Raw genomic sequence first — 24,809 nt, 5'->3', positions numbered from 1 at the left:
CATGCTCGCCTAGAGAGAAGCTATGCTCTCTATACTTCTAAATGTTCAGGAAGGAAGTGGGCATGTTCTTGAAACCCTTGGACATAGTTCAGGGCATTGTTTGATTCCATTTTCCTCTACCATCTCTAGTCCTCCATTCTGTAGATTCATAGCTTCCTGACCTTGTATTGGAAATACTGTCTTTCCTTTTATAATACTCTCTCATCTGTACAAACTTTCAGTCCATCAGCCATCGATATGTCTCCATCACCACCACCATCATTCATTCATTCATCAGATAAGGACTGCACGTTGACTATGTGCTGGACATTGGGCTAGAAGGCATGGAGAAGAAAATCAACAGGCCCCTGTCCTCAGGGAACTTATAGCCACTTTATAATCTCCTTTTATCCACCAGTTGCAACTCTGGATTAAAAGAAGGAGATGGTGAATGAAACATGAGAAAATGAAATGACACCCAGTAACCTGCCAGCCATGCCTCAGAAGGTCCAGGTCTTCTCTGGAGCCCAGTGTACAGGACCCTGCCAGCCCGGCTTCAGCTGTGGCACACTGCCAGCATGCCAACACTTCCCTCTTGGTACATATGCCCAGGGATGCTACCTCTCTCAACTGCTGCATGGTGCTTCAGCAGGGAAAGCCACACACAACAGATACTTGACCCTTGATGTGTGCTGAGTGTAAAGTTGTCTTTGTGATGCAGAAGGACTATAAAGAGCTAACCCAGGTCTTACAACACCCCAGGATGTAGAGTTTTCTGTTTTGAAACCCTACTCTCTAGAGTACATCATGCAAAAGATGATGGAATATTCCCTTCTGCTCCATACTCATTCTCTCCCTGTAAGCACAGCTCCCCACGTAATCCCGAGAGTCCCCAATGAGTAGTGGCCTGTATTTTTGTGCATCCTTTTTGCCTTTAAGTGGAAACAGACTAGTCTTCTATGATGAAAAGTGGCCCCTTCCTGAGTTTCTTCAGGTCAAGAAGTAGACTAGGAAATCCTAGTTTAGTCTAGAGAACTTGGCAAAGAAACTCTGGATTCTGGTCCTATTTCTCCCCAACCAGCTCTGTGACTTTGGGCAAGTGACATTCTCTGTCAAAAACTCCCTAACTTGGTCTCTCTGTCCAAAGGAAGCAATACTGAGCAACTCCTGACGCACAAGCACTTGTAAATGCTGGTTATTGTTGATTATTATTACTACTAAGTGTCCTTATTTTAAAGAATTGTTGTGAGGCCCGAGTGAGATAACACATATCAGAGTTCTCTGAGTGAAAAGCACCATCCAATGGTAAATTTATCCTTGTTTGCTGAGTTGCTCTCTCATCATGTGCAGGCAAAAATTTACACGATGCCAGCTGCTGACAGGAAGCTCAACTGAATGCCCACGAACCTTTCTTTAACCCCCTCCACATTTCTCCATGCAAACGCCTCCATGCATCAGATAAAGTCAGAAAAAGGTAACCAGACAGGCTGCAAAGGTTGAGCTGCAGGCATGAAGGTCTGAGTGGGATCCAACACAACAGGCTCTGCATAAAACTGCTTTGGCCGTGGACGTGGTATTTACTGTACCCTCTTGGATATCAATGGGAGGTAGGAAGCCAACTGATCGGTTTTGCTTTCTCCTTTTTCAAATAAACAGGGCAGTTGTTAAACCAGAAGTGAATCTGATCCCGTGCGGCTTTAAGAGCAGTCAGCTGCATTCTGAAACAGGCAAAAATGTAAACAGAGCCCTGTAACTCTAGACCAGGGCAGAGCAGCCATAGGTTTCATAATGGGAGAGTCTATGGGCCCCGTGCCAAGAAAAATGAAACGTTAGCCCAGGCCTTTAAACAGAATCATGTAAAAGCAGAGTGCATATTTGTTTAACACATACACACAAGACCTCTTTCTGTGCCAATACCTTTCGGAACCTTCCTGAATAAAAGCCGGGGATCCCTGCAAATGTGGTACAGAACAAATACTGCTTGCATAGTTTTATTCTTTAGTTCCCAAATACTTTTCTGCTGAGTATGTTTCTTTCTTTTCTTTCTTCTTCTTCTCCTTTTTTTTTTTTGCCCAAGTTAATTACAAAGTAGGACTGTGAAAATAAAATAAATGAGCCCATTCCACCCATCCCCATATCAGAATTCTATCACATGAGTTGCCAATTGGTTTTCTAATCCTCTCACTCAATATCTGCTGTTAATTTGTTCGCTATTTCAAGAACTTAAAGACTGTCAGCAAAATACATGATGCATTACAAAACTTATAATTGGAAATAAAAACATCTGAGGCTTTTCTGACAGGGTAAACATAAAGTACTACCGCACTGATCAGAACAAGGAAACGTGAGCAACCTTGTAGCTGTTTGTGTGCAAACACAATTAGAAATGCTGCAGAGAGTGGAATCAACACTTAACTCCCACTTTGAAAAATGCTGAGAAATTACATCTAAATGAATGAACGAACTCAACGTGTTGGTGATATGAAATGAGGGGAAGAAAGGGGGGTGGGGAATCCTGCTCCAGCCTCCTTTGAAACTGCAACTCAATGGGCTTTCTCTTCCTCTTTCAGCCATTTCAGAATTACGCTGCCTAGGCCTGATCTAATTTTCCTGCTGTAGAAGTTAAAGCACTTCCTCCACAGTTACTAAATCTGACAAATTACACCTGGGTCCACTCTAACGTGAAAAAAAATGTGCTCTTTGTTCCTGACCCTTTGGTCAGCCTAGAGATCAAATTCCTGGACATCGGAAAGCCCCACTCATATTCATTAAACACCACAGGAGACCACCTCTGTATTTCTGTTCCAGAGAACAAGGTGCAGGCTATTGCTGAACAGTACAGCTACTCGGCTCCAGTCAGTGCAATAAGGACTTTTCACTTTTTGCAGCTCTATTACTGATCAATTCGTATGTGGATTTTTTTTTTCTACGTAGCATCATAGTGTCAAAAGAACAAATGAAATCAGAAAAAGCAGAGGCCAGTTGATTTTTTAAAATATATTTTTTTAGTTGTAAATGGACCTTTATTTAACTTATTTATATGAGGTGCTGGGCAAAGAACCCAGTGCTTCGCACATGCTAGGCAATTGCTCTACCACTGAGCCACAGCCCCAGCTCTGGGGGCAGTTGATTTTTAACTCCCAAGTCCCACAAGTAATTTGACTGAAATCTGCTTATGCTAAACTCAACTGACAGTAACCAAAAATTTCAAAAAACAATTTTAAAATTCTACCTCCCCCTACAGCCAGACAAGCAATTCATTACCACAGTGGCTAATATCTAACAGGTGAGATGTTTTGTCTCTTTCTAACCATACTAAGCCTTTGGAAAAGACATTCCAGAGCTGAGAGAGAATCTGAAAGAGGAAATCGTGAGCCACCTTGGAGGCAGAGAATCAACAGTAGAGGCATGAGAAATCCCTGAGCTTTCAAAGTTCAAGGCTGACCTAACTGCACGGCAACACAAGACCCTCTTCTCCTCTTCTCCCCAAAAGAGAGAGAAGAAAACAACAACAGGAAGTTAAGTGAATCTGTGACCAAACTCTTCAAAGAAGATTCCTCAAGGTTCCTGGAAGAAGGAAATGATAAGAGGATACATACAGAAGCCACAGAACCTGCCTTATGGCCTCCGGAGGTAGGGGTGCCAGAAACTCACAGACACTTGGTCTCCCTCCAAGGGAGCCCGTCTCCTTTCCTGGACATGTAACATCACTCACAACTTCATCAGGTTAAAACATTAAACTTCCCCAGACCCACCAAACCACATTCGAATCCTCTTGCTTGGGGATCTAATAAGTACCACAGAATATTCTGGTTGGAAGTGGCTCTGATGTGTTTTAAGTTATTTTCTACATGTCTGTCAAATTGTAAATCAGGAAACTGAATTCTTTAGGAAGCTTTTAGCTGAGACACAAGTTACAAACATGCAATGTATACAGATTAATGTTTCTTGAAGCTAAACTAAATCTCAATCCATATTATTTATTTATTTATTGTTCATTTTTTGATGCTGGCGGTCAAATCCAGGGTCTTGTGCATGCTAAGCAGTTACTCTACCACTGAGATATACTTTAACCCCATATTTTCAAACAAACAAACAAACATGAGTCATAGTTATTTGCTTGGTCTAATGGCAATTGTTTTTGAGAAACCTATGAAAGGATAGAAATCGTGTCAGGGTTCTTATTTTGTTTCTGCTTTTAAATTCAGACTGCTAGCAATATTAGCAATTCAGAACTTATTATTTCCTCAGAACATTCATTGGCAATGCATGGATATCAATATTAATCAGTTTACATGATGGGAGGGGGTGAAATATCTATTGGGTTATTAAGCAGGCATTTATCTACAAGAGAATCTCAGGGATGGCACAAAACTTTTGAAAGTAGAAAAATAGTACCTACAGTATAAGTCTCCCAAATTTTGCTTCTTGTCAAATTTTTAATGGTGAAAGATGTTAAAAAGTGTACATACCCATAAATATGTACTTTTTTCTCTTTTTAAAAGATTCTAACTTTGGTAAACATTCCATGGGGGGGGACGTCTATGAAAAAGACTAAGGTAGACTTCATTTCCCCTGTTTTATAACCCAAATAAATTTAAGTGGTTTGCTTAGTGTCACCCAATCAGCAGAGGCTGACCCAGGGCTAGAACTCACCCATCTGACTCCAAGTACATCAATGTCCTTATGAAGGCTGACAAAGGAATTAAGCAGATTGGAAACATCAATGCCCTACTGGTTGTAGTAGCTACACTTATCAAATGCTTACTCCATGCCTGGAAGTCTAGTTGCTGCAGAGACATTAACTCTGTCTTCATATCAACCACTTAAGAGAAATAATGTCTTTTCCCATTTTAAAGATGAAAAAAACAGAGGCAGAGAGATGTTAAGAAACTCATCCAGGGTCCCACAGTTGAATAAGAAGTAGAAATGGAACACACTGTCCTCCCTGTACAGAAATGCTAATGTGGACATTCCTGGGATTAATGCTCAGATTATCATAGAAATACTCATTTTAACAAAATATCCTCACAGTGCAAACAACTCATGTCTCCAAAGATAGGATGAAACTGAAATTTCCATTTGATCAACCTTTGTATTCTTGTCCAAAATACAAAATACCAACAATTAGGGTGGAGAAAATTCCATTTAGAGACTTCCCTCATTGTAAAGAAGTGCTCAGCAGGAAATAATTCAAATCTATGAAAATCCCAATAAACATTACAGTAACAACAACTTCAGGATAACACCTCAGGAGACTAATTAATGCTGCCTATCTTCTTAACTTTACCACCCTCCTCAATATTAAAATTGAAAAATCTTAAATGGTTCAATCTTGTCTAGAGATAACTGGATTGTCTGCAGTTTGTATCATCACCAAAGACAGCTCATTCCCATCACATCGCATATTTGAAGTACTTTTGAGATGCTGCTGGGAGGTCCTTTGCCCAGGACCAAAAATCATTGCCTCATCCATCACCGCTGTAATCTGGTTTAGCTAACCTCTATCCTAAACAGATTTGCATCAGCTCAGATAATGGAGGAAATTAGTTGCTGTCATCATTTCAGCAACTATCAATCCAGGAATCTCTGAAAGTTCTGTTTATTCGGGAATAGCCTAAAATGCTCTGCGCCTCTTGAAGATTTTTCAAAAATCATCTTTTGTTATTGAAGAAACAATTTTAACTCATATGTGAGCTTCTCTGACAATCACAAGTCATTTGTCAATTAGTGCATTGTTATTAAGAACTGAACTGTGAAGGGAGAAATGCTCTGGATGCATCCTGCCCTATACAGAAATGCTAATATCAACATCCTGTGTCACCCTGAGATCAGTTTCTAGATTGCAGGTTGACAGGACTAATTTCTGTTGTTTGTTCTCTTGCCCTTTTCCACCTTCTCATGCACAATAATAATAAAAAAATTGATGGACATTAATAAAACAGGATATGAACTGGATCTGCCAATTATAATCTCTAATCATCATACCACACCCACTACTACCACCCCTCAGCCATTCTGTATTCCCTGCAGTCAGACCAGCTGGGCTCAAATCAGGATGCTACCACTCACTATCTGTTGTGTTTCTGAGCAGTTATTTAACCTTTCTTTGCCTGAGTTTTCTTATCTGCCAAATGAGGATCATAATAGTGTCTATCTTCTAAAGGTATTGTGAGGATGGAATGAGATAACAGTTAGAATGGGCTAATAGTGCCTGGCAGATAGTATTTAATTAAGGGTTCACAATCATTGTCAGGTTGGTTTTTAAAGAGAAATGAACTTCCTGTACCCATTTATCAGTCCTTCTGGGTACCAACCAGTAAAGGTAGGAAAACAATTATAGAAAATATCTCAACTTTTTATCTCACAGAAGACAAACCAAACTGTTATGTGAAAAAGGCAATCTTAATTCATTGCCTGTCCTCTTCCAGCCCTATCCACTGCTAAGGAGAGATTAGGGTGCTTTTCCAGATGGGATATGTAAAGTTTAGTTCTGCTCAATATATACACAGAACCTTCAGGGGGAAAAATGGGGGCGGGGCTAGAATTTTGAATTCTCTGATACTGAAGATCAGCTGATCCAACACTCCCATTTCAAACATGGAAACACTGGCTCTATGGCCAAGTGACTTGTCCAAGTTCACGTATGTACTTAGTGGAAGAGCTAAGGGCAGAAAAATAATAACTATTATCCTAAGCAAATTACCAGTCACTTTCCTAAGTCCACTGCAAATGCCACTATTTAGTCCTTGTGATCACCCTCTAAAGTAGGTATTATTTTTTGCGATCTTTAAGAATCAAAAACTAAGGTTCAGCCACCATGAAGTAACTTTAAGACCTGGCAACTGTCAACCAATAGAGCCAAGATCCACAGTGCTTCCTGTCTGGCCCATAGGCTATGTACCTGCTTCAAGTTTTCTAGGGCACAGTTTGAGAATTCTGGTACCAAGTTCTCAACCAGTAACTTCCAAACTGCCTGTGCATCAGCCTCACTTGGGGAACTTTAAAAAATACAGATTTCTGGGCTTCATCGAAGGAAGGTGAATCATAGTCTGATTTGTGGGTTTCAAAATCTGTTTCAACAGAGCTGGTCATTCTGACATGTAGAGAGCTTTGAGAAACCCTAATCTATGCCAGGTATTTTATGACTGCTTCCAGTATAAAATGAGAGGGAAATGAGCTACCAAAGATCGCTGGAATGTTCAGAGGAGCCAAACGTGTGTGAAGGGTAACATGGAACCTTCCCCAGGTTCCCCCATGTCATGCAGACACATGTGCACCCCCAATCCCATTCATATGTACATATCTAGCAAAGCCCTACTCCCATTGATCTTACCTAAAGGAATTTTTTTTTCAAAATGAAAATAACACATACTGTGTTTGCCACAGTACCAGAGTATGTGTTTTGTTGGAAAGACAGGAATAAACTTTCCTTCCATCCTGATCATTTTCATTTAAAAGATCTAAATTCAAATCATGCTTTCCTGGTGCCCAGCTAAATAACAGAGGGAAAACTGTTGGAATCAACACTTACCAAGGTGCACCATATATCCTGAATCCTTTCACTGTTACCTCTGAATCTTGCAAGTAAATACTGTTTGTCAGGAGGGACTGAACATTGTCAAAGTCCTCTGGTTTCAATTTGGACACAGAGGGGAAACGGTAGTAGTCCTGTTTAACAAGGTCTGCCATGAATTCCTTATCAAATGTCAGTTCATGATTCCCAGCAATCACAATTTTATATTCATATGGCAGGTTTCCTGAAATAAGAAAAAAAGAGCACCAATTAGCACGTTCACTTCCCATCACAAAGTACAGCAGCCAAGACTGTGTGATTAGCAGACGCTTCACCCAAATGAAATAGCTCACACATTCCTTTATATTTCCGTGTGAACCAAAATTTATGATTATTCCTTGATGCTAACAAAAATAAACAGGAGATAGGAAGCTGCTAAGAAGCTAAAAAGCTACTAAGAAAACATTAAACTTTCTAGTTCCATTTCCCTCTTCTGTATTCTACAGATTCACTGTGATGGGATCTACACAGTAATGAATCTACACTTCATAATTATCCCATCAAAAGCTTTTTAATCATGATACCTAAGAGAAGGCCTGAGGTTGGTTTGGTCCTCAAAAAATATGCCAACCAACTATTCTTAACAACTCAGATAAATGCTAGATTTTTAGTATATCCTTCACAGAAAAGACATGGCAAAACCAAGCATTCTGCAATTTACATATACGAAAGGAACCACATCTTACAGTTTCATAATGCAAGTATAATTTCAAGTTTACCTTTTGGCTTGTGAATAAATAGAACATTATTAAGGGGCCCCTGATTGGAAGGCTAACTTTCCCCCCGTTGGGATGGGAGAAGAAACTGTAACGCTTAACCCCCTTTTAATATTTATGGTATGGAAATGTGAGTTCTCGGTGTGTGCTTTTTATGCAAAAGTTTCCCGATCGAAATGAGATAATTCTGGGAAGAAGAATGAAAGCTATAAAGGAAAACCCAAACACCAGACTTCTGCATAGATTTATAATGTTTGAATAAAGTACAGATCATACATATTAATAACTCACCGTGATGCTATAGGAACCAAAATCCAAAGGCAGAGTACCGGGCAACTGTCCCCATTCTGAGATTAATGCCCTTTTCTCTACTCTGTCACTACCCATCTCTCAAGCCTCACTGTTGGGCTGCTGCTTATTTTATTTCATTTTGGAGGAAGAAAAGGACAACAGCGCCTATGATTCTAACTTCCTGAGACTCCTGGATCCAATGCAAAATTAATGTTTCCTGCTATTCCAGGAAGAATTAAAGTTACTACTCTCAGGAAATTGGATACACTTGTTGTAAGAATTGGTCCTTACCAGCAAGCCAGGGTCAATGATCTAATTAAGAAAGCTTAGTAGGAAAGAGAATTTGGGGCGGAGGTTGGGGAGGGGACCAAGTTCTGTCATCAGTCCACTTGGATTTCAGCAACGAAAACCACAAAGGTTACACTGTGAAGTCCTTCCTTGCAATCTCAGCCGCACACTGCAAACATGCTAATGTACAGTGGTTTTAAAGATGGAGATTTGCAATGTTACTATTTTTCTTTGGCTTTTAATTTTCGGTTTCTAATGGTAACAGAATTGCATATATAGGGGGTGCATTAATGGGGAGGATAAGAGAGAGATGAAAGCAGTCTGACGGAAAATGACGCCACAGAGAGATGAAACAAGAAATGTTGAGGGCAAGAGTCAATGCATACCCTTGATAACTAGCCCACATAACCATGCCTTTGGCCTCAGTTATTTGCAAGGCTGTGCTGAGGAGCACATCCAAAATAAGAAGCCTCCCTCAAATTCATGTTTATGCAAGTTTGGCAATTATTAGTGTGATGCATGTTGCAAGCTACTTAGATAGAATGGTGATGACACTTTGCAAACCCCTGCACTTGAAGCACAGATGAAGGATAGTATTATTAATAGGGCAACAAATTCCCAGCACGGCACATGCTGGAAATTGATAGGCCCTTCTACTCTAATATCATGGCTTTGTGAATCAAATGGCTTGATTTTGTACCCCCAGTTTCACCTGTGCTCCCAAAGCCAAAACAGGCTAAAATGTTTTCCTGGACAGTAAGGCACCCCAAGATAGGTCCTGCCTGTGCGAATCTTTGAGCAGCTCTACTTGTACACATTGCACTGTGGCTGTCCAGCTCCACTTTATAATCTTTCATGAGGATGGAGTCCCTGAAAACCCTTTCATTATGCACAAATGCTCTTGCAAGAGGACTTGGCTTCTCCATTTGTCCTCATTTTAGAGCTTTGGTTCCGAACAGGTAAGACCAGGACACAGGGTGAAGGATGTACCATTTTTCCCTTTCAGACCAGTTTCTAAAAAAATAAAATAAAATAAAAGCTGCTGCAAAGTAAATCTTCCTCCGGACGACAGGCATCCTTGGTGTCTTTTAAATCAAATTTTGGAGACTCAGCATAAAGAAGTAGCCACCGAAATGAACACCCGCAGAAACTGTGATGATATTTACACATCACCAACAAACTCATCTCTTTCTGGGAATCCAATAGTAGTTTCCAACTTCCATCCTCTGTTACCTGTGTTATGAGATTGTCTGACATATTTTCTTTTTTGCTGAACTGACCTTTCATCTATAATCTGCCAACCTTTATGTTTTATATGAAAAGTGTAAGCAGGGCAGCTGACAAATCTCCTGTTACTTGATGGCATTCTCATTTTTTTTCCAGACTAGATTAATTTAGAAGCCTCTGCAGTCAAGCTTCAAACTTCTTGGTATTCAAATGGCATCACTTTCAAATTGTCAGACAAAGAGGTGCCTGCCTTCATCCATTTTATTCATATTAGCCCATTTAAGCCAACCTGTTTGAAAAAAGATTTTTTTAAAAAAAACAAGTCTACATATAGATATTCTAACATAGAAAAAAAATCTTTGCTCTGAATGATGTAAAGAACTCTACCAAGTAACCACTTCCATCGTTCCCAAGACATGGTGTATATTCCACTGATGACAGCCAAAATTATTTTAGGTGGAGTGAAGATGAACACTTGACAAAATGTCAAATAGTTCTGTGCATTTTAAAAATGCACATTTTGGAAAAAAAACACAATATAACATCATTAAATAATAATAAACAGCTTCATTTCTTATAATTTTTACATGTAAAATAAGAGGTGACTAACTCACTCTAGTCAGAATGGCAATTATCAAGAATACAAGTAACAATATATGTTGGTGAGGATGTGGGGAAAAGGGTACATTACACTCATACATTGCTGGTGGGACTGCATATTGTTGCCACCACTCTGGAAAGCAGTATGGAGATTCCTCTAAAAACTTGGAACAGAACCACCCTAGGACCCAGCTATCCCACTCCTTGGCATATATCTAAAATATCTAAAATCAGCATACTATAGGAATACAGCAACATCAATGTTTGTAGCAGCACAATTCACAACAGCCAGGCTACAGAACCAACCTAAGTGCCCTTCAACAGAAGAATAGATAAAGAAAATGTTATACACACACACACACGTATACACACACAATGGAATATAACTTAGCTGTAAAGAAGAATGAAATGGCATTTGCAGGTAAATGGATAAAACTGGAGACCATCATGCTAAGGGAAATAAGCCAGACCCAAAGAGTCAAAATTCAAATGTTTTCTCTGATATGAGAAAGTTAGTCCAAAATAAGGAAAAAAATAAAAGTGGCAGTGGGAGGGATGTCATCAAACAGAAAAATCAGTGGAGTAGAGGAAAGGGGTTGAGGGAGAGGCAGGAGGGACAGGAAAAGGGAAGAACAGTGGAATGAATTTGACCTCAATTTCCTATGTGCATATATGAACACACCACAGTGAATGTTACCAACATGTATATCCACAGGCACTAATTTAAAAAATGAAAAGAAAAATATAAGTAAATAGCATGAAGATCAGTAGAGATATGGAGATGGGGAAGAAGGAGGGGAGGGGAAGAGGAGGTACTGGGGACTGAATAAAACAAATTATGTCAAAATGAACCCTAATATTATGTACAACTGAAAAGAACTAATAAAACAGAAAACTTTAAAAGATAAAAACAAGTAAGAGGTGACTTAAAGAAAACTTTGAGCCAATAAGAGCACAAGTAATTCACAGGCACAGCCAGGTGATGGTGGCAGCCAGTGAATGAATGACGTGGACAACTAGCCCATCAGTCCAGTGCAGAGCTACAGACTACAGATGAGGTGTGTGTGCATGGAGGCTGCATCTGAGTTTCATTCTAGTCTGTATCTTCCGTGCTTAGAGTGTCCCATAAATAAATTCTCATGAAACAAAAGGCAGCAGGATCCTCACTGCGACCTGATAGTTTGAATTGCCCTACACTCTTGCCACTACCTATTCCCCAAAGCAGCCTGGTTCCTTTCCAGCTCCCAGGCATTCTCTGGCCCCCTCACCAATAGGCAACATACCCTCTAAGCACAGGGATAAAGAGCAGGGCAGGTGGCATGGCTCCTCCCCTTCACATTCAGGTCCTTCCATAGGTGTCTTCTTTCTAATATCTGGCTCTTCTTCTCCTTCCTCCAACTCCCTCTGGCACCTTCCTCTCCAGATACCACCTTATTTTGCCATTTTGCTCCTCTCTCTTTATCTGTAGAATCTCCCTCTACAATGCGTTCACACTTACCCATCCCTTGACCTGCACACAGCCACATGTGCCACACACACAATTCTAAACAGGCCTTGACCTTGTTGTTTGACATGCTTCCTCAAGTCACTTCTAACGTCTGGGAAGAGCACCTCAGATGTGTACAGCTGGTAGGCTGAATTCAGTCCACAGAGGTGTTATAGTGAGCCCCCAACTGAAGCTTTACTTTAAAAAAAAATGACCTATCAGGAGATAAAACACACACACACACACACACACACACATACACACACAGCCTCTTTGGAAAAAATCAAAAGATCAGGAAACACTGACTTCCATCTTCCATTTTCTGAAGACCTGTGCCTTCCTGTTTCCACTCCTACCTGGCCACTCACTGCATCTCTCTTGCCTGATGGGCCACTGTATTATCAGGTCTAACAATTTACAGAGATATGGTTACTCTGGATTTTTCCAATGCAACCTGGATTCTCTTTCTATTCTCTTCCAAAAGCCTCCCTGGAATGTCACTGATGATGTCCTAATGGCCAAACTCAAGGCTTTTTCTCTCTTCTCACCTCTGTTCACACCACAATTACATGAGGTCTCTGAAAGTCTCTCGCCTGGATTCCTGACTGCACTCTCTAAATCCTCCCTCCCCTTCTGTCTGGTATTTTCCTTCTGGTCTCTTTCTCCTCAGCTCACTTCCCATCCTCCCCGCTGCTTTGCAGCTTACTCCCTGAGACTCTCCTCCTTCCTCTCCTTCTATGGAGATTATTCAAGGCACTCTGACTATAATTCCCATATTCCTATTCTTCATGGCTCAATTTTTAAACCTAAACTATGTGGGCAGCATAGAGTTAAGCTGGGACTCTGCAGGGCTCACCTTGTATTAGCTGAATGACCTCAAACAGACTCCTGTGCTTTCTAAAGTCCACTAGCAAAAATGGAGAGAATAACAACACCTATCTGGTGGGTTGTGGCAAGGATAAAATGAGATGAAACGTCCAACGCATGGGCATGGGATAGAGTCAAGAACCAGTGCTTGCTAACTTTTATTATTTAATCTTTCAGTTTTACTTCTCACGTGTGACTCATCTCTCCCTAGATCTGAAGGCATGGATCATGGCTTCTGATTCCTTGTTTGATCCAAAGTACCCAGTTCAGCACTCCCTAATGGCAGGCACACAGTTCATTTTTTGTGAATAAGTGATGGAATGAATGAGCCTTTGCAAGATTCACCAGGCGTTTCCTAGGAATTCCAGAAATTGGGCTTGTCATTTTGGACTATGACAGAGTGAAAGCCAGTGTCCTGATTTCTTCCAAGTTTAAGCCCTTGTGATGTGTCCTATTCTGTTCCCTAACATATGGTCTAGTCAACTAACCTCCAATTAATTATTTTAAAACTACAGATTGGGGTGGAGAAAGAGGAATACTTTTACACTGCAGGTGGGATTGTGAATTAGTACAACCACCATGGAAATTAGTATGGAGTTTCCTCCAAAGACTAGGCATGGAACCACCACTTGACCCAGCTATACCACTCCTTGGTATTTATCCTGAAGAATTAAAGTCATCACAGCATCGTGGTACAAGAGTCCTATGCTTCTCTCACATGCGGAAGCTGGAGAGGAAAAAGGAAAAGAAACGTGGGAGGCGTGTCTCATGAAGATTGAAGGGAGATCAGTAGAGGAAAGGGAAAATACGGGGGAATGTTACTGGCAAAATTATGTTGTTAAATTGTGTGCATGTATGAATACAGAGCAACAAATCCCACCATTATGTACACAGAAAGTAATAATGCTACCTCTAAGGTTTGGTGAGGATTAAGCAAGATGCTCCACATAAAGAACCTCATGGTTTCCACACTTTGCATTCAGTCAGTGGACAGGAGCTCTGTGGTTACTGTTTTGATGATGGGGACGATGAGCCCTCCCTATGGCTACCCAAGAAATCGTCAGTTTATCCATAAATGGGATCACTCCCGGGTGCCAGGCACAATGGCATTTTTCTCCAAGTAAAGCATCTGAATATGGAAAATAAAAGTGAATTTTCTAATGGTAGAGTCTGGCATGGTCCAGTGTGTCCTTCAAGCAATAACAGTATTATTAAGGCTAATAAGGCGTCAGGGGTTAGTGGGAAAGAGGAGTGGGCAGAGAGCCCTCTAGCCTGTACAAGTGTCGAGAATATCCTAACCTGGCAGAGCGAGTGCCCTAGACACGCCACCTTTTTCCTTCTTCTCTGCCTGGCTACCCATCTCTTTCAATATTTGCAAAAGAGGGAAGATATGCCAGGACTGGCCTCTCATTCACAAATGAACAGTATAATCCGAGATCGATGGCCTCCAGGTGCCCTTTCTCTCAAGAGCTGTTCCTCATCTGGAATGTCTCTGATTTCCTCATGCAGTCAGATAGGGGTGCTTTTCTAAGAGCATGTCACAAGAAATAGAATACCGAGAAAAGTTTAAGATCTTCAGCTCTGCATATGTCTCGTAAATCTTGAACAACTTCAAAGCAAACATACAGGCACTTGTGTCAAGGTCAGCCTCCCTGCCTTATAACACTCTGGACGCTGAATGTGTCATTCCAGTGGCTCCCATGAATCACAGCAGATGAACCAGGCGGGTCCTCCGAGACTACTGATGGTTGGAAAGCTGCGCTCCATGAAGCTTCCCCAGGGCTGCAGCAAGGCAAAATGAGAAAAACCCCGAGGGCTGAGGGGAGGGAGTTGACTCCATGTTCACCAGAGCCGCTCCATGTTCCCTGATTTTACAATGTGCAGACAGGTTTCCTGAAGATAGACTCCTTGGCTTGACAAAAAATTAAATAAAAACAAAACAAACAAACAAACAAAAAAACCCAACCACTGATTCATCCAGCTCTGTTTTCTTGGTAAAGAAACCGAGTGCCAGACAGGTGCTGCTACTTGCTATATAGTCACTGAGCTGGTAGCACAAATGCGACAAAAATCTAACTCTTTTGCCTCCCAGGCCAATATTATTTCAGTTGAACCCAAATCTGTAACAGCACAATAAAGTCTGGCTCAGAGCCTACCTTTAACATGAGTCTTTTTTATGCTATTCCCTTATTTTTGGCGACCTCTTCTCTAGTTTTAGGCAGTGATGGCCTTTTTCGTTTGTTCCAAGAAACAGAGCTGCACATTCTAGATGTTTCTCTGGCTATGTCATGGACTTCTCCACAGGACATGAGGGGCGGTGTCAGACTCACGCTATGACGACATTCTGGCACAACTAAGGCTTTCCCCAAATGCTACCGCAGCTATCGGTGTCATTTCTTACCCACCACCTCCCAGGAGGTTCTGGGAGCCCATCCAAGGACAGGAGGGTCACGAAAAAATTGGGTGCCTGCCCCAGGACAGGAAAGTCAACTTTATGTAAGGTACCAGAATTCTAAACACTTGGCTATATTATAAAAACAAGGACAAAACTGGGATAAAGAATGGAAGTTTAAGGTAATAAACACAAACACCTATAGGGACCAGGGAGATAAGAGAAAAAAAAATTGAATTGGACTAGGTGGAAGATAATAGAAAACAGTGATACCTGGGGCAAGGCATGCATCATTTTAAATAAACATATATAATCACTGCTTTAGCCAAACAAGATTCCCTTGCTAGCTTGCCCCTCTCCTCCAATAAAAATTAATGCCCCTCAAAATTAAGTATCATAAACCTGCAACCTATTTTTCTGCTATAAATCATTATGGAATGTATTTCCCTAGAAAATTCAAGTACAGGTCAAACCACATCCAAGGTCAATTTCAGTATCTTCACTTTTCCCAGGAATCTGCCTGCTACCTGCTAGAAAATGGCTCTTGCTTCATGCTCTTCACCACCTCATGAATGGGAAGCACAGGAAATACAGCAGTGGCTCATCAGGTTGTGGCTAAGGCCAAATATCACCTTCCCCACACCTCATTTTTTTTTTTTTTTTAAATCAGGGACTGGTAAACAAGGCTAATCAATTGCTATCTCCTCTTCACTTCTGCTAAAAACAAGAGAAACCTCAACCTTCAGCAATAATTCTGAAAGAAGGCATCCCAAAGCCAACATGGTCTTCCAGGTTTCCTCAGTAAAAGAAAACCTAGTTCTATAAGATCTCAAGCCCTATGCCCATCCCCTTCCATGCTCCTAAATTATGGATTTTGAAAATGTACGAGGAAATTAAAACGATCTGTAACACAGCACTCACAGTAAATAAAAGTCACTCTGTAGCAGGAAGAAAAACAATAGAGAGAGGACAGGACAGAAGAACTTGATATGGCTCAAAGGTGTGGGAAAATCAGACCTGCAAATACAAGCATCGGGCTGACCTCCCCTTGTCAATGTGCTGGAGAATAATCTCACTTTCTGAGCTAACAAAGAATGAAACAGACATATAGTTCTACTATCATGGGACTGTTTCTAAACAAAAGAGATACATTACAATTTGATCAGATTTCTCCACCTGCAGCTTGTGAGGGGCAGTGGTGCCAGGGGGCTGTTTTAAAATACTGGTCTCTGAGACCAGTGGTATAAAGGGACCTTGTGATACCCCAAAGGTAGATAGAAGGAGGAAATTTTTCCTGTTTAAAATTATAATTATATTTTTAATATCACGACTCCAGCAGGAACAGGAAAAATGTTCAAACTCCTAAAGTCTCTCTATTCCACTGAGGACTGAGCAAGAATAACCTGAGCCTGAGAACTGGCCAAGCAGAAAATTCTGCAGGATGATGGAAGGGGAAAGTAACACCAGTGGCTCTGAAGACAGAAGAACTAGGAGGCTCAGGGTCGGGCTAAGGAGACGTTTCATCTCAATTCCATGGTTGGTGATGAATGGGGACTGATATCAGAGCCAAGCCCACCTGGAAAAAGGGAGGGGTTCTGTCAGATAAGAGAAGGCAGATGCCACTTTTCATTGCTGTACATCTAGCACCTAGGAAAATGCTTGGCACTTGGTGCCCACTGCCTACTTGTTAAATGAATGAACAGACCTCCAGGAATCCCTCCTGGCTCCAGATTTGCACTCACTTGCCTCAGCTGCAAAACCACCAGAAACATTCAGTTGGGGTAAGCTCCGTCTCTGACCTCAGTCTGTCCCCCGTCAGGCTCCATTAATTTTCACAAGTCCTGACAGCTCTCAGGTTAATACTCACACTTGCTGATGGAGCCACACGGCAGGTTCAGACTGCTACCTTCTCCTCTGAAACTCATGCATTAGGGTTTCTTCCATGCTTGCAATGGAAAACCAAGTCTAAGAAATATTAAACACAGAAAACTATATTACAATAATGTCAAGGCTGAGCCAGAAACCCAGGAGAATGTAAGGAATGCTCAGCGGAAGCCTGACGGTCCACTGGAGGAATTAGGTTGAGTGTAAGAAACCACAGCTGAAAGGCTCCCTCCTCTTCTTCAGCCTCCTCCATAAAAAGAATCCCAAGACAGCAGAAATGTTATAAGTCTTAATCTACACAACGGAGATAAGAGCACACTCCTCTTCCCCCCAGGAGGGCAGACTCCCTCTGGACCTAAGTGGTCACCAGTATTCTGCACTGATGTCAGGTAACACAGCTAAGAAGTGCAAACCATGAGGGAGCAGCTGGTAGGAACCCCATTGTTAGGGGACCATGAAAACAGCTCAGAGATTTGAACGTCACCTAGCAGCTCCTTGTTTGTATGCATTCCTGTCTCGGCCGTAACCTTATTCCAACCTAACTTATTATGACTTACATGCATGCACACACATTCATTCATAGTCACATTATATGTATGTAAAGGCAACCACAACTTAGTAAAAAGGGGATGAAAATATCCTCCTTGTTTCCCAATAGAGTGTCTCTGTTGCCACCCAGACAAACAGGGCATGTTCTAAATGGGCAGCTGTGGTGGTAACTGTCCACTGAAGGTCAACTTCAATTAGACTCATCTCAGCCATCTGTCTACACAACCTGAATCATAAGGTAGACTCTTCCACTGTTTATTTTACCCAACTTTGGCTTGTTGTGAAAAGACTTATACCAGGTACAACAAATTTGATCTGAACAGGCTATCTCTTAAAGACTATTCAATCTACTTCCTCCAACTTCAGAAAACTGAATCCAAATGAGGGTTTCACCAGACAGCCCCAAGAAAAACTGGTAAAGACATTGTCGGGTCTCATCTTGATCATCTGGGTACATGTTTACAGCACTCAAACTCACAGAAATGTTTGAATACATAAAGGGAAGGGCATAGGATTTTTGTCAGGATCTAGTTTCTAGTCTTGTTGTTTATTTCCTCTGAGACTCAAATTCAAAATATACTATTTAACCTTCATATTATCCAACAGGAATAAAAAAAAATGTAGACTAACTGGACAATCTGCCTTACAAAGTAGATATGAAAATTAAGTCAGACAGGAAAGGACCTAATACAATATCTGACACACAAAGGACGATGATGATTATTTTTATTTTGTTCTTGTTTCTCATTGCAACTTCATTCAGGATAAAAAGGACCATCTCCTATTTTTTTCCTATCACCTTAAGAAAGTATTCAGTAAATATCTTTAATAAATTAGAAGTATTGACTGACAAAGTCTATGGTGAGCTGAAAAAAATAATGCATTGGGTTAATCCCCCACAAAGCCTTTAAAAAGCAACTTGAGAGGTGTTCCTTCCAGCAATAATTATAAAATAAGTGGCAATTATTCCACTGAATAATTAGAGGAACAAATGCAAATCCTATGGGTTTGCATTTTGCACCATTAAGTATGGTGAAGATCAAATTAAATAAAAATAACACAAGGTATAAAGGCCACATCTTTTAAAAGAAATAACAATTTTAGAGGCTTTTTGGATTTCCCCCTCCTTAACCTTGCAAATAGGAATTTAAAAAAATCTTTTTTTGTAATAATTACTATTATTTTTGTGTGCTGAAATAACGTTTGGGCAGATGAATGCAGGATTTCAGCATGCAGTGATTCTGAGGGGCTGGGCTGCAGAAAGCAGACTGCAGGGTTGACAGTGGAAATAAAATCTCTGCCTTAACAGCACCACTGGGGCCAGATGAAAATGGTCTTCTAGAACTTGATTAAAACTAAATTGAAAAAGAACATATTTGGCTAATATTACATTAGACTAAAATATAGAAATGAACCCTAATACTCTTGAAATCTAATAAGAAAAAGCCATCTCAATTTCCAAACTTTCAAAAGCATCTTCTTTAAATGCATCACAGATCAATTTACATGGTACTTTTGCCAATAAGCAAAACCAAATCACAGGTTCCAATTGGCTTATATTGGAAAGTGTGAGAGCAAATGCTAGAAAATGCAATTACTGCAAACAAACTCCATTTTCTCCCCTCTGAAGGGAATTTCAGGGAATATTTTATTGCCATCAAATAATATTTCTGAAGGCATCAATACACAATTCTATTTTCTTTTCAGAGTCCCCACTCACTGTATAATCTAATCCACTCTTACAGACTATCTTGAAATTTAGAAAAGTGCCTACGAAGGGAGATATTACCTTGCACACACGTCCTCTGTCAATTTTAATAATTTGCACTCTGGACAGGAAGCTGTATAGAGTAAAATTTAGGATCCAATGAAATTGACTTTTCTTATTTTATACCTCAAAATTTTAATGAAGCATTTCAAGGATGAAGTTTATAAAGAAATCTTATAGGGAAGGTTATTTTGATCAATAGTGACAATGATGAGACAGGGAGAATGGAGACCACATTTATTTCTGTTTTCATTTTTTGCGTTTTCCTCACCCCTGAACTAGGAACAACTTCCATTAATAAGAACTCCACTTAAATCAAAGCCAACAAGAAAACTTCTTAGAAGGCATGAGATGGTGTAGTTCCTTCAGTTAAGATTTGGTTCCACCGAAATACCAGTTTCAACACTGTCCTTGGTCATAGCTTGTGACTTCAGGCCACATCCTCCCTTCTGAGATGAAGAGTACAGAGTACATAATATAATTCTTTAGGCAGAAAGAACTTTTGAAAGGAAATCTTAATCCTTGGGGCCCAAGGTTCCAGGAAGTGGAGCAGGAGATCTATGTCACTGTCCACATTTTCCCTTCCTTGCCTACAGCTTTCCAGTTTCTAGACACCTAGCCTCCAGCATCTTAAAGCTACTACAGCTCAGGAGAAGAATGTCTACTATGTCTTCCTAAATTCATGTTTTCTTTTAGTAGGATGCATAAGGCAAATGGTGTTCTTTAAAGCTCTCCTTTAAATAATTCAATTAAATATTTTAAGGAATCCAGGTAATCAGAACACAGCTGAAGAACAGTTTCTGCTGTTCTTCTGCTGTTCCCAGTAAACAGTAAAATGAAGGAAAAAAAAAAAAAGCAGAGGTTTCCATGGTACTGTACCATGGTACTGTAAGTTCCCTGTTCCTGGGCATTTGGGTCAGGTGTATGCATTCTACCTTTGCCTTAAATTGTTTATTACAAAACATGTCAACTTCTGTCCCTCATTGTACATATCTATACCCACTGGCAAGGCATGGGTTTCCCCCAATCTTTTTGTCCACTTCTGTGATGACTGTGTCCCTCTGCAAAAAAAAAAAAAAATCCTATTAAGAGGCCTGCCCTCAGTACTTCATAATGTGCCTAAAGTTAGAGATAGGACCTTTAAAGAGGTGAGTAAGCTAAAATGAAGCCATGAGAGTGGGCCCTATTCCAATGCCTTATAAGAAGAAATATGGACCTACAGACACCAGGGAATCACATGCACAGAGAAAAGGCCACGTGAGGACACAGCAAGAAGACAGCCCATATGCAAAGCCCAGGCGAGAAGCCTCAGGAAAAACCAACCTGCCTCGATCTTGGACTTCTATCCTCTACAACTTGAGAAAAGAAATGTCTGTTGTTTAAGCCACCCAGTGTGGTATTTTGTTATGACAGTCTGGTGAGCTAACCCACCTTTCTAGAAGGCAGTCTTTGCTTACTGCTTCCTACATTAAAACTGAAACCATCTATCAAAATACAAATCTGGGGGCTGAGGTTGTGGCTCAGCGGTAGAGCGCTCACCTTGCACGTGAGAGGCCCTGGGTTCGATTCTCAGCCCCACATAAACAAATAAAATAGGGATATTGTGTTCAATTACAACTAAAAAATAAATATTTTAAAAAAATAAAAATCTGATCATATTTACTCTCTCCACACACTTCAAATTCTCACCCACTTTAACTTTAAAATCCTCCCAGGTTCTCCAGCATTGCCTACAGGAAAAATAAATAAATACATAAAATGGCTAACCTTGCTGGTGTGATGTGCAGAATTCTTTGAGACCCAGCCCCAGCCAGTTGCTCCTTCACCCACACCCTGAACACTGAGCTTCGCCAAGTGCTTACAGTTCATAGAGTGAGAATTTGTCTACATGGCTCTTTCTCTCCCACTTAACTATGGATCTTGGGAGGGTTCAGACTACATTCACTTTTGTAGTCCCAGTAGGCTTCAATAATTATTTAGCAAATGAATGAATAAAGAAATAATTCTATCCCAGATGAGAATCATGTGGATATGAGTAACTTGTACCCAAATTCTGGGTTCAACATGGCCTGAAAGTGTTATAGATCAAATTCCAAGATGTCATCAGTTACATATATCCTGAATTATACCATTCATTTGCTATTAAGAAACTAAATCTGATTTTAAAAATCTGTCATGGGGAGGACTATTTTTCTGGGAAAGGCACAGGGGCCAAAGAGATTAGCCTTCTCATAATAAGGATTCAAGGTTGTTGAATAAGTGAACAAATAAATGAATGCATTATCACACAAATAATAATGCACCGCCATTTCAAAAGAGAAGGAAATTATTGCTGCATGTTTAACATTACTCACTTAAAAGATTTTTTTCCAGTCTTTGTTACCAGGATTTGGAATCAATAGATGCAGTTAATAGAATGGTCATTCATTATGCAAAAAAGGTGCTTGTATTTCTTCCTGGTTGTATCCCTTCATCTGTTAGTTTTCATCCCTAGGCCTCTCGGGCAAATCATTGCTGTTTTGACAGCTGGCTTTGTAGAGGCCCCTCTTCATAATTGAGCCTACTGCCCAGACCCAGACAGGACATGTGTGTGCATCTTCTCAGGCCCCCAAGTCACTGGGTCAGATCAAAGAATTCATGCTAATTTATGTGCATGGCCAGCTCTTTCCTTTTGCTTCTAACAGAAAAACCGAGGGGCAGTAGGGTGCTCCTGATCTCTTATCCTCTAATTCCAGGCTTACTGAAATTCCTACCTAGCAGAGTCCTCAGATTTCACAGTCATTCCTTCTATAGAATGGGAAGCTGAGACCAAGCGAGGACACATAACTCCTCTAAGGTCACCCAGGGGCTTGGGTACAACACAGAATGCCTGAGATCACAAACCAATCCTTTCTGTTCCACCATATCACAGGATGACATGGTCAGGTTCTGAGTCAGATAATTTATGAGCTTTGCTTTACAGATCAGAACATTTTAGTTCAGAGAAACTGAGAGGCTCTTCTGAACCCATACCCATGAACTCTGATTTCTAAAACCCTTCTACCACTACCTGAAAGAGTCTTCCAGTAACACCCAGGACATTTAGTCATTCATTTCTTTATATCTCACAGACACTAAAGATTGCTGAGGTTTCATTCTTGGGAAACTCTCTTCTATTCTTTTTAAACCTTTACTCGTCTGGTTTAAGAGATTTTCTTTTATTTGACTTGTGGAAGGCATCTACTAGTTATCTTAACTGTGAGCTTAAATAAAAGAGTAAGTTAAGGTGAGAGAAATGTCCTCTCTGGATTCAGCCACTGTTCTTCCAAATATTTCTTCTGTTTCTGATACTATTACTAAGGCACTCTTTAATAGAAAAAAAATCTTCCATCAGGCCAATATCCTAAATTTACTTACTTATTTTTCTTTTTTCTTTTTTTAAAATATTTATTTTTTAGTTCTAGATGGACACAATATCTTTATTTTATTTTTATGTGGTGTTGAGAATCGAACCCAGTGCCTCACGCATGCTAGGTGAGCGCCCTACCACTTGAGCCACATCCCCAGCCCCTTACTTATTTTTCTATGCATAGCTAAGGGGCTGCATTTGCTTAAGACAGTATGGCATCCCTTCTTCATTTCAAATACCTAGATAGTTCCTCGAGGTTTGGAGCAAAAGATTTTCCAGAGTGATATCTCATAATACGTAAGTTCTTCTGAACCACAGTATTTCATTTCTATGTGTCTCTGAAATAACCAGCTTTCATTTTTCACTAGGATTATTCTCTTCAAAGTATGAGCTAAAGCCAAGATCATTGACTATTAAATGCTAGAAATGGAGGCCAAGTTTCTTTGTAAAAAGGCTACTTTTATTTATTTTTTTAAATTGAATTCCTTTGGAGTGTTTTTTTTCCGGAAACTGTAGATTAGATACACTAGTAAGAAGAGAAGGTTATTATTGCAGAGTTTAATATAATTCTCTAGAAATAAGAATTCCAAACACTTCTATTCAAACCCATCCAAAGATTGTAAAGTTGATCCCTTACTGGGAAGGTCGGGCCAGATTTCAATTCTTTGGGTTAAATTGTCCCTACTTTTTCAATCTGTCATGTGACATTTCACTTTCAACTCCAGGTTCTCAGATTCACCCACTTTGTGATTTAACTCTCTTTTCTCTGACTTTGATTTCCATTTGTATCATTTCAAGGATATTGCAAAGTCAGGTCTCAACCTAAATTTTCTAATGCAGCAGGTTTGTGGAACAGAAATCCTCCAAGATCCCATTAAACCCCATTAGATCTCTGACACTCTCAAAAGTCAGGATGAGATTTGATAATGAAACAGGGTTCTAGAATGCCCATGGAATGATCATGTCTTTCTACAACAAAAGATCTTTCTAAAAAAAATAAAAATAAAAATAAAAACCACTTTCCTTTCATAAATTCCTTAGGTTCCTAGCATTTTGACAGGCAGAATGTTTGGTGGGGGCTGAGACTAATGATGCACAAAATGGCAAGTAGTACCCACCTTTATGGGGCTTATACTGAGCTGGCACCCACAGCCAATAAAGAAGTAAATACCTATTAACATAACTCAGATTATGGTAGGTGCTAAGGAGAATGGGGATTAGCAGATTCTGTGAAAGACAGTAACACAGGATAAATATGGCAACCAAGGAGGTGTCTTTGAAGGATATCAGTCAACATTTTCTGCCTGCCCACTCCTTTATCAATAATCAATAGATGTGTCAGAAATAGACTTTCCTCATTATGTGTAACATAACACAGTGAGGCAAGAAGCATATCCATGCACACACTGGAGAGATTCATAACAGGTGTCAAGCATATGGTTCTTTGAAAACTCTCAATTTTTTTTTTCATTTAAAAAAATCATCTATAGCAATCTGCTATGGTCAATTTTATTTTTTTTAGCTGAAAAAAATTTTAATCTATTCTTGTGTTCAAAAATCTTTCTAAATGTGTTTATTCAATTTTCTGCCCTAGTAAGAAAAGCATATTAAGGAAGCAACCAAGAGGAAGTAAATTGTACAAGATGGGGCAGACCATGTGCATGCCCTGAGTCGTTACTGTTGTTGTTGCCTAGGGGTGGCATGGAGCAGTTCAACAAAGCTAACTATAAACAAAGTTTTCCCTAATTTGGGGGGTTCTCTCCTTCAGGTTTGTCAGAACGCTGGTTTAACTGAGGGA

General features: G+C 40.2%; 1 protein-coding gene across 4 annotated transcripts in view; it reads right to left on the bottom strand.

Moving 5' to 3' along the window:
- Mpped2 (metallophosphoesterase domain containing 2) overlaps positions 1 to 24,809 on the bottom strand; it is a 169,941-nt gene that overhangs the window by 75,993 nt on the left and 69,139 nt on the right. For all 4 annotated transcript variants that reach the window (XM_046467524.2, XM_046467526.2, XM_046467525.2 and 1 more), the window contains exon 4: positions 7,514 to 7,739. In XM_046467524.2, coding sequence (XP_046323480.1) covers positions 7,514 to 7,739 — 226 coding nt within the window. The remainder of the gene's footprint in view (positions 1 to 7,513; positions 7,740 to 24,809) is intronic.

Source organism: Marmota monax, unplaced genomic scaffold, assembly GCF_021218885.2.
Source record: "Marmota monax isolate L192 unplaced genomic scaffold, Marmota_monax_Labrador192_F-V1.1 WCK01_AAM20220418_F8-fsc00135, whole genome shotgun sequence".
NCBI lineage: Eukaryota > Metazoa > Chordata > Mammalia > Rodentia > Sciuridae > Marmota > Marmota monax.
This window is presented reverse-complemented; position numbering and strand designations above follow the sequence as displayed.